Genomic DNA, 10,900 nt, shown 5'->3' on the forward strand with positions numbered 1-10,900 from the left:
TAGGTATGGTGGAAAATAGATAGAGGTGAGTTGGTGTTACAACTGTTGTTAGTTATTTCTTTTTTTTTATTAGTTTCATTTATTTATTTACTTATCAAGACATAATCAATGGTGAGTGTAAGTGAATTACTTGTGAGTTCATCAATAGTTCCTTCAATCACTGGTTAATTTTGCGCGTCATTACTGCGAGCCGTCATGACACTCAAAAGCCGGAACAGCTGCAGTTTACTTGTGAGGCTAACGTTAGCTCAGCCCTAAACCCCTATTCAAATTCGACACAACCCTTCAAACAGGTATGTAATGAGACATTACATGAACTCTTTATATTGTTTTATTTACATTTGAAAGTAGATTAGTTGGACAAATCGGGCGAAAAAGCCTGTTTCCCCACACAACATCTTCCCCCTTTCACTATCACTTTGTAGCCTTCGCTCCCCACCCGCCTTTTAAAAAGGCCCGGCGAAGCGCCATCACATAAGTTATGCAGAAACAGGCAGCGTGGAAGTCTCCTCTTTGATTTTGTTGGAAAGGGGAGAAATTGTGCTTTACAGTGGTATTCATACTACAGTTGACCTGGAAGTAGTATTACGTAAAATAAGGTCAATTGTACGGAATTGCGGGATGCACAAAAGTGAGTTAGTTTACGTTAGCTTACCACAGATCTTTGACCTAACCAAATTCTCTTGTTAGCAGCTCCCAAACAGGGCGTACCTTATCACACAGCTCTAGCGATGCCTCTCACTTAGAGGTTGGAAAACGATAACATGTACATGTGCTTATTGGAGTAGTGGTTACAATCCGGTAATGTTACATAGCACAGAACCATCCTTGCTTCTGGTCGACGGAGAGACCTAAGCTAGTTATCTACAAAGGCAGGGGTTAATTGAAAAACATTAAGTCATTTAAAAATGCTAAGGTAGCTAGGCATGGAATTTAAAAAATGCTGAACAAGAATACACACAATAAACTAAAACACCTATATTATCTGTTTCTTGCTAGGCTACTTGTCGAGGAGTTTGCGTGGAGAAATGTGCCTTGAGGGATGATGTCATACTTTGCGACAAGATGTGTAGTTCTTTATGAAAGTCCCATTGGCATTTCATTTTGGGAGGTAATTACACGTGAATATATTGATACAATTTACCTTGTCTGAGAGAGATTTGTGCGGTTATCAAAATGTCGTGCCAGATTAAGCCTATATGAAAAAAAAAGTTTAAATTAAGTAGTTCTAAAATCACAGATGCAAAAATGTATGGTATATAGGTGTAGGGTTAGTTGGTGGTATGTAATAGTGGTACACCATACAGTGCATTCGGAAAGTATTCAGACCCCTTGTACTTGTCCACATTTTGTTATGTTACAGCCTTATTCTAAAATGCATTAAATAAATACAATTCCTCATCAATCTACACACAATGCCCTAAAACAAAAACAGTTTTTTTTGTAAATGTTTGCACATTTTTTTTTTTTTAAGTATTAAAATCAAAACAAATCAAATTGTATGTGTCTCAATGCGCCAAATAAAACAAAACAGGTATAGTTAGGACGACACAACAGTGGTAGGCTTGATTACCAACAACGACAAGACGGCCTACAGGGAGGAGGTGAGGGCCCTCGGAGTGTGGTGTCAGGAAAATAACCTCACACTCAACGTCAACAAAACTAAGGAGATGATTGTGGACTTCAGGAAACAGCAGAGGGAACACCCCTATCCACATCGATGGAACAGTAGTGGAGAGGGTAGCAAGTTTTAAGTTCCTCGGCATACACATCACAGACAAACTGAATTGGTCCACTCACACAGACAGCATCGTGAAGAAGGCGCAGCAGCGCCTCTTCAACCTCAGGAGGCTGAAGAAATTCGGCTTGTCACCAAAAGCACTCACAAACTTCTACAGATGCACAATCGAGAGCATCCTGGCGGGCTGTATCACCGCCTGGTACGGCAACTGCTCCGCCCACAACCGTAAGGCTCTCCAGAGGGTAGTGAGGTCTGCACAACGCATCACCGGGGCAAACTACCTGCCCTCCAGGACACCTACACCACCCGATGTTACAGGAAGGCCATAAAGATCATCAAGGACATCAACCACCCGAGCCACTGCCTGTTCACCCCGCTATCATCCAGAAGGCGAGGTCAGTACAGGTGCATCAAAGCTGGGACCGAGAGACTGAAAAACAGCTTCTATCTCAAGGCCATCAGACTGTTAAACAGCCACCACTAACATTGAGTGGCTGCTGCCAACACACTGACACTGACTCAACTCCAGCCACTTTAATAATGGGAATTGATGGGAAATGTAAATATATCACTAGCCACTTTAAACAATGCTACCTTATATAATGTTACTTACCCTACATTATTCATCTCATATGCATACGTATATACTGTACTCTATATCATCGACTGCATCCTTATGTAATACATGTATCACTAGCCACTTTAACTATGCCACTTTGTTTACATACTCATCTCATATGTATATACTGTACTCGATATCATCTACTGCATCCTTATGTAATACATGTATCACTAGCCACTTGGTTTACATACTCATCTCATATGTATATACTGTACTCGATATCATCTACTGCATCCTTATGTAATACATGTATCACTAGCCACTTTGTTTACATACTCATCTCATATGTATATACTGTACTCGATATCATCTACTGTATCTTGCCTATGCTGCTCTGTACCATCACTCATTCATATATCCTTATGTACATATTCTTTATCCCCTTACACTGTGTATAAGACAGTAGTCTTGGAATTGTTAGTTAGATTACTTGTTGGTTATTACTGCATTGTCGGAACTAGAAGCACAAGCATTTCGCTACACTCGCATTAACATCTGCTAACCATGTGTATGTGACAAATAAAATTTGATTTGATTTGATTTTTTTGAAATGCTGACTTGCAAACCCTATCCAACAATGCAGTTAAAAAATATATAAATATTTTTAATTAAAAACATATTCCTAAAAATAACACCAAAAAATTACAATATAAAGAGTAGAAGTAAAGTAACACTAGCGAGTCTATATACAGGGGGTACGGGTACAGAGTCAATGTGCGGGGCACCGGTTAGTCGAGGTAATTGAGGTAACATGTACATGTAGGTAGAGTTATTAAAGTGACTATGCATAGATAATAAACAGAGAGTAGCAGCAGCGTAAAATACGGGGGCACTGAAAATAGTCTGGGTTGTCATTTGATTAGATGTTCATGAGTCTTATGGCTTGGGGGTAGAAGCTGTTTAGAAGCCTCTTGTACCTAGACTAGGCGCTCCGGTACCGCTTGCCATGCAGTTGTAGAGAGAACAGGGTGGCTGGAGACTTTGACCATTTTTTGGGCCTTCCTCTGACACCGCCTGGTATAGAGGTCCTGGATGGCAGGAAGCTTTGCACCAGTGATGTACTGGGCCGTGTGCACTACGTTCTGTAGTGCTTTGTGGTCGGAGGCCGAGCAGTTGCCATACCAGGCGGTGATGCAACTAGTCAGGATGCTCTCGATGGTGCAGCTGTAGAACCTTTTGAGGATCTGAGGACCAATGCTAAACCTTTTCAGTCTCCTGAGGGGAAATAGGATTTGTTGTGCCCTCATCATGACTGTCTGTGTGTGCTTGGACCATGTTAGTTTGTTGGTGATGTAGAAACCAAGGAACTTGAAGCTCTCAACCTGCTCCACTACAGCCCTGTCGATGAGAATGGGGGCATGCTTGGTCCTCCTTTTCCTGTAGTCCACAATCATCTTCTTTGTCTTGATCACGTTGGGGGAGAGGTTGTTGTCCTGGCACCACACGGCCAGCTCTCTTAACGCCGTATAGGCTGTTTGATCAGGCCTACCACTGTTGTGTCAACGGCAAACTTAATGATGGTGGTGGAGTCATGCCTGGCCGTGCAGTCATGAGTGTACAGGGCGTTCAGGAGGGGACTGAACATGCACCCTGAGGGGCCCCCGTGCTGAGGATCAGCATGGCGGATGTGTTGTTACCTACCCTTACCACCTGGGGGCGTCCTGTCCAGAATTCAGTTGCAGAGGGAGGTGAAAAGTCCCAGGGTCCTTAGCTTAGTGATGAGCTTTGAGGACACTATGGTATTGAACGCTGAGCTGTAGTCAATTAATAGCATTCTCACATAGGTGTTCCTTTTGTCCAGGTGGGAAAGGGCAGTGTGGAGTGCAATAGAGATTGCATCATCTGTGGATCTGTTTGGGCGGTATGCAAATTGGAGTGGGTCTAGGGTTTCTGGGATAATGGTGTTGTGAGCCATGACCAACCTTTCAAAGCACTTCATGGCTACAGAATTGAGTGCTACAGGTCAGTAGTCATTTAGGCAGGTTTCCTTAGTGTTCTTGGGCACAGGGACTATGTTGGTCTGCTTGAAACATGTTGGTATTAAAGACTCAGACAGGGAGAGGTTGAAAATGTCAGTGAAGACACTTGCCAGTTGGTCAGCATATGCTCGGAGGACATGTCCTGGTAATCCGTCTGGCCTTGTCAATGTTGACCCGTTTAAAGGTCTTACTCACATCGGCTGCGGAGAGCGTGATCACACAGTCGTCTGGAAGAGCTGATGCTCTCATGCATGTTTCAGTGTTACTTGCCTCGAAGTGAGTATAGAAGTAATTTAGCTTGTGTAGTAGAATTATGTCACTGGCAGCTCTAGGCTGTGCTTCTCTTTGTAGTCTGTAATAGTTTTCAAGCCCTGCCACATCTGACGAGCGTCGGAGCTGGAGTAGTAAGATTCAATCTTAGTCCTGTATTGATTCTTTACCTGTTGATTGGTTCATCGGAGGGCATAGCGGGATTTCTTATAAGCTTTTGGGTTAGAGTCCCGCTCCTTGAAAGCGGCAGCTCTAGCTTTTAGCTCACTGCGGATGCTGCCTGTAATCCATGGTTTCTGGTTTGGGTATGTACGGTCACTGTGGGGACGACGTCATCGATGCACTTATTATGCATTGCCATCGGAGGAATCCCGTAACATATTCCAGTCTGTGCTAGAAAAACAGTCCTGTAGCTTAGCATCTGCTTCCTTTGACCACTTTTTTATTGATCGAGTCACTGGTGCTTCTTGCTTTAATTTTTGCTTGGAAGCAGGAAGGACTAATTTTTGCTTGGTAGGAGGATAGAATTATTTTCAGATTTGCCAATTGGAGGGTATGAGAGAGCTTTGAATGAGTCTCTGTGTGTAGAATGTAGGTGGTCCAGAGTTATTTTTCCTCTGTTTGCACATTAAAAACTTTTTAGGGATAAGCCCCTTTTTCTCAATTTCCGCCTGAATGACGTGCCCAAAGCAAACTGCCTGTTGCTCAGGCCCTGAAGCAAGATATGCATATTATTTGTGCCTTTGGAAAGAAACACTTTGAAGTTTGTATAAATGTTAAAATAATGTAGGAGAATATAGGGATATGTAGGAGAATATAACACAATAGATAAGGTAGGAGAAACGCCAAAGAAAAACCAACCTGAATAAAAAACAATTGGAGAGACCATCCTCTTAGAAATGCAATTCCTATGGCTTCCACAGGGAAGCAGTCTATGTTCAAAGTTTCAGGCTTGTAACTTTAAAAACAAATAAGAGTTTTTGTATGAGGTCACAGTCTGCAAAATCCGTGTCACTGCGCGTAATGATGAAGTTGGGCACCTGCTAAAATCCTATTTCCTATTGAACATACTTCTTTCCGAAATATATATTATAGTTTGATTACATTTTAGCGTGTCTGAGGAGAAAATACAAATGTATTTTGACTTGTTGAAACAAAGTTTAGGAGAAGATTTTCGGATTCCTTTCTCTACAAGTTGAACGAATGGATTACTCAAATCGATGGCGCCAACTAAACAGACTTTTGGGATACAAAACGACACTACATGTTATCTCTGGGACCCATTGGATGACAAATCAGAGGAAGAGTTTCAAAAAGTAAGTGAATATTTCATCTTTATATGTGAATGTATGAAACCTGTGCCTTTGGAAAAAATATTTATACGTGGGCGCCGTCCTCAAACAATCACATGAATGTTTTCGCTGTAATAGCCACTGTAAATTGTTAATTTAAGCTTTTCAGCCGATATAAGACTCTTATGTGTACCTAAATGTTTAAAATTTATACTAATTATTTGAATTTATTTGAATTACGTGCCCTCTAGTTTAATTGGAAGTTGTTCCGCTAGCGTGACGTCTATCCCCAACATGCTGATAGAAATTTGGTCAAACTGATTTTTAATTAACTTCTTGAAGCTAGGGGCACTATTTTTATGTTTGGAAAAATAACGTTCCCAAAGTAAACGGCCTATTTCTCAGGACCAGATGCTAGAATATGCATATAATTGACAGATTAGGATAGAAAACACTCTAAAGTTTCCAAAACTGTCAAAATATTGTCTGTGAGTATAACAGAACTGATATTGCAGGCGAAAGCCTGAGAAAAATCCAATCAGGAAGTGACTCTTATTTAGAAACCTCTGAGTTCCTATGCGTCCCTATTGAGCAGTGAATGAGCAGTTTTTACTCTGCCTCCAACCCAATGGACAAGTATTTATAATGCTATTTCAAATGTTTTATTTTTTTTTATTACCATTTTCTTCATTTTATTTCACTTAGTCCTGCATGTTCAAGCTCAGAGCATGAGATTTTCACTGTACTCTGCAATCACAAGTGTACATATGAATATTAAACACAGAATCTAAATGAAAATGAAAGTCCCCTAAATTGGTGAATTAACATTTAAGAAGTTAATATGAGATCATTTCAGTATCACATATTAAAGTGACAATTATCTTGTATTAATGTGATCACGATGTTGTATTAACTTGATAATTATCTCATCAAAGTTACAGGAATTCCTGCCAAAAGTTTCAGATACAAATTTAGTCTAGTACACATGAAATAAGAACTTCAATTGACAGCACAATTAGTGACAGTTCGAAAATGACTGGGGGGTTTAGGAAGGCTACTTCCCTTATATACACTAGCCTACTCCACAGTAACCACATGGGTTGCCACTGTCTGCTCTGAGATCATTCATCACACTCTAACCTTTGATATTTGCCTCTCTGAAGACCACAAAACAACAGGTTTCATTGCATGATGAGGCTTCTTTATATCAGTTATTGACTTCACAATGAGCCAGATTCAAGTAACTTCCACAACAGCTTTGTGTTGCTGAAACTTGAAGCATCAACCACGGCACAATCAATCGGGAGGTGGACTATACATAGAGCTGTAAATTAAACTGATTTGAATAATACCTCTGCAGGGCTACTTTTTTTTTTTTTAAATTGCAGGGCTACCTGGCCAACTTCCTCCATGGAGAGTGCCCATTGCTGCTGAGCGAGAGACTGAACGGCACCAACCACGCCATCAGACACACTTTTCTCCTAACACATAAAGTTCAGATAGAAATTGACTTTATAGAGCAGACATACTTCTTTTTCATATAGAATGAGTCTAGTTATCCCTCTCAGTCACAAATGGTGAATTATACTGTCATCCTATGGCCACTTCACATACTGAAATCAATCTCTGCCCACTGGGCACAGACATCAATTCAATGTCCACTACATGTTGGTTAAAAAATAAACTACGTTGATTCAACCAATATGTGCCCAGTGGGTGTAAAACTCTGCAGTAAAACTGTTTTTAAACTTGTCTCTTTAGTCCAGCATTTTGGATTTGAGATCAATTGTTTCATATGAGGCGACATTATAGAACGTCACCTTTTATTTGAGGGTATTTTCATACATATGTTTTACCATTGAGGAACAAAAACAAATTATGTATCTGGTCCCCCCATTTGAAGAAGTCATAAGTATTTGGACAACTTCACTTGTAAGTGTATTAAAGGTAGTAACCCTTTAAACATAATGTTCAGTTAAATTGTTATATATGTTAATATATATATAGTTATATAATAGTTATGTATTTAGATATTGGTTCCCTTACCCTGTAATCAGTCTATGAACTGCTCTAATGAGTGACTGCAATCCACACTTTAGTTTTGAAAGTCACTGCCAACAAACACGAATGCTAGCATTTTCAGACAAACACATTACTACTTCAGCACACTACCACAACAATGTGACTGTTTTTGAATATAAGGTTCAATATACTTCCTTTAACATCCTCTGTGTTGTGTGCTTATTGTTTAACCATTGATAAGTTCTAGGTCATTTTGAGAACTTAAGGAGCATCGGGTACTGCTGGAATATCTACCAATAGCATGTCCATCTTCTTGTGATAAATTACACTGGTCACTGTTCAAAACATTTATAAAGTAGTAAGAAAGTGTGAATATTCCTCCCTTTAGATTCTGCAAAACTACTTTACTAATGATCAGTTAATGGTTTATACGTTCATTCATTAAACATCTTTTGAATGATCTTATAAAACATTATTACAGACTAAAAAGTTGTTTAAAATGTGTGAATAACTAGCTCACTAAAATAAATGGAGTAATGTTAACTAAATTATAAACTATTTACTTATCCATTATTAATTATTTAGTGTGTTACCCAATCACTATATTCATTCACACTAAACAGCTTCTGAGAAAGCTGTTCTGGCGTGACCCCTGACCTGGCAGCAGGGATGTAGTGAGAGAAGTGGTAGTGTTCATAACCAGTATGTTGAGGTTGAAGTGTCTACTGTGGTCTCCTACACTGTTGTGTTTAATCATTACTGCATATAGTAGTTATTTATAATTGTGAGAATGCAAAGCTGATTAACATTTAACAAATGTGGGTGTAATCATAAATGGTGACCAAAAATGTAAATGCCTTACAAATGGCTTATTACTGAACATTATAAAGTGTTACACATATTTGCATATTACCCTCAACTACTTACATACGCCATTGAGATAGACTTGGACGTTGTCTGATATCATGCAGTATTGAACATTTAAAATTCAGTACACTTGTTAAAGGTGTTGTGTAACAATCGAGCCACTAGAGGGTGATGTTAAACCTACATAATGACTCATTCTCAAAATGTACTTTTAGAATACTTACATACAACTTATCATTAAATAACATGGAACAACAACAGACGTTGGTTTTTGGAATGTACAACCCAAAATGACTACAATGTATTTGATAAAACAAGCTTATGCTTTCTTATACTTTTCCCAAGTCATTCCAAACCAATCCAGACAAATAATGCTGTATCACCACCACACTCTACCGTATGATGAAAACACTGAGATAAGTAATGTCAGTGTATTGTTACATGAAAGAAGCAATTACAACAATTGTATTACAAAACTATATCAAAACACATGTTTGTCAAACGTAGGAATAAAAACTATTTATGCCTTAAGTTAAGTTGACAATGTAAATAAGAATTTGTTCTTAACCGACTAGTTAAAATAAAGAATTTAAAAATAAAAAAATACAATTTAAAAGTTCAGAGTTAAAATACGTTTAGCTGTCACTTTGAACCATGGATAAAAGAAAGCATAAATTATTGGATTGATAAAAGAGTTAAAAAGTGGTAGAAAGCCAATGATCATAACTGAAAATAAACTGCCAATTAAAAATACAAAAAGAAAGAAAATAAAAATGGAATCCAACAAATGAGATAGTTGATAACAACAATGGACAGAGTTTTTGCTGCTTTTCTCTCAGACTTATTTGCCTGTACAGTTTTAACACCAGACACACTGGCAGCCTCTTTTGAAAATACCTTTCTGGCCTGTGATCTGGCCACCACAAAGATTTTCAAATAAAGTGTTATAATAACAGAGCACGGGACAACCATTGTAATAACAAGGTCAATTATATTACCCCAGGTTATTCCTTCAACAATAAAACATTCTTTCAAACACTGACTGGGTACCTGCACATTTACAATGTCTTTTATAATAGCAGCACGGTAGATGATACAACAACACCAGGTAATGAATATACAACACATCATTCTTGTTATTGTTATTTTAGAGTGGTACAATAAGGGATCACACACAGCAACATAGCGGTCAATAGATATCAAGACCAAATTGCCCAAAGATAAAGAAGCACATAAAAAAGCAATGTAGATCTGAAACACACAGAAATATTCCCCAAAACCCCAGCATGGTTCCATTATTGCTACAGTCATTACTGGTATCACAATCAGTCCCACCAGGAGATCTGACACAGCCAGAGAGAGGATGAGCAGGTTGGTTGTAGTGTGGAGCTGCTTGAAGTGAGAGATGGAGATGATCACCAGTAGGTTCAAAAATACTGTAACTGCTGAAATCAATGAGAAGATGATGTACAGTGTTATGTAGATAGTTGTTGATAGCAAAGCCTTTCTGCAAGAAGTTTCTGTCCTGAAAACAGTATTGAACATCTTCATGTGTCTCCATTTGTAATAAAATGTAAAAATGCTGAGGTCCTGCTCCTGCTTGGTCCTGTGTGTGACCCTGTCAGGTCTGCCTTCTGACAAACTCTGAGCTCTGCCTCTCTATTTATCCCTGAGTTACTGACAGAAACTCCCCTCCCCGGAGTCTCTCTGCACACACAATAGAGCACAGAAATGAACAAACGGTTAGATAAACAAATAATTTATGATGTAATGTATAACAGGATTGGATGTTTCTCTGCCCACCTAGCATGTCCTTCAGTCTTACTGGTAGTTAGAGATGAGAGCAAAGGTACATTTTCTCAACTGATAATTTTAATGGGAAAATATATGGGGAAAAATGGGATTATATAATATGGGAGATGTTCTGGTCACTCAAAGGCTATTTTATATGGGAAATAGGATAATTGTGCAGACTAACAGTTTTGAGTGATTAGTTTGGACCATAATCCACAACCTCAGGAGACATGACCACATGTCAGCTGGCCAGTGTTTAGGAAAGTTGACAGTAGAAAGTTGACAGTAGGGAAGTTGACAATAGGGAAGTTGA

At 39.0% G+C, this 10,900-nt stretch overlaps 1 protein-coding gene across 1 annotated transcript; it reads right to left on the reverse strand.

The window, feature by feature from the left end:
• Nucleotides 1–9,057: 9,057 nt before the first annotated feature.
• On the reverse strand, nt 9,058–10,411 carry LOC121841021 (trace amine-associated receptor 13c-like). Its single transcript, XM_042306864.1, has 2 exons — nt 9,546–10,411; nt 9,058–9,495 (listed from the first exon to the last, which is right to left on the reverse strand). The coding sequence occupies exons 1-2, from the start codon at nt 10,342–10,344 to the stop codon at nt 9,404–9,406; spliced, it is 891 nt and encodes a 296-aa protein (XP_042162798.1). The 5' UTR covers nt 10,345–10,411; the 3' UTR covers nt 9,058–9,403.
• Between the last annotated feature and the right edge of the window lie 489 nt (nt 10,412–10,900).

The sequence above is a fragment of the Oncorhynchus tshawytscha genome, linkage group LG26 (assembly GCF_018296145.1).
Source record: "Oncorhynchus tshawytscha isolate Ot180627B linkage group LG26, Otsh_v2.0, whole genome shotgun sequence".
In the NCBI taxonomy this organism is placed as follows: domain Eukaryota; kingdom Metazoa; phylum Chordata; class Actinopteri; order Salmoniformes; family Salmonidae; genus Oncorhynchus; species Oncorhynchus tshawytscha.

Bases quoted from the DNA above. Each gene is read 5' to 3' on its own strand.
- LOC121841021 (XM_042306864.1), bottom strand. From the start codon at position 10,344: ATGAAGATGTTCAATACTGTTTTCAGGACAGAAACTTCTTGCAGAAAG. The intron at 9,496-9,545 runs ATTTTTAATTGG...GCTTTCTACCAC, and splicing joins TTTATTTTCTTTCTTTTTGT to TTTTTAACTCTTTTATCAAT.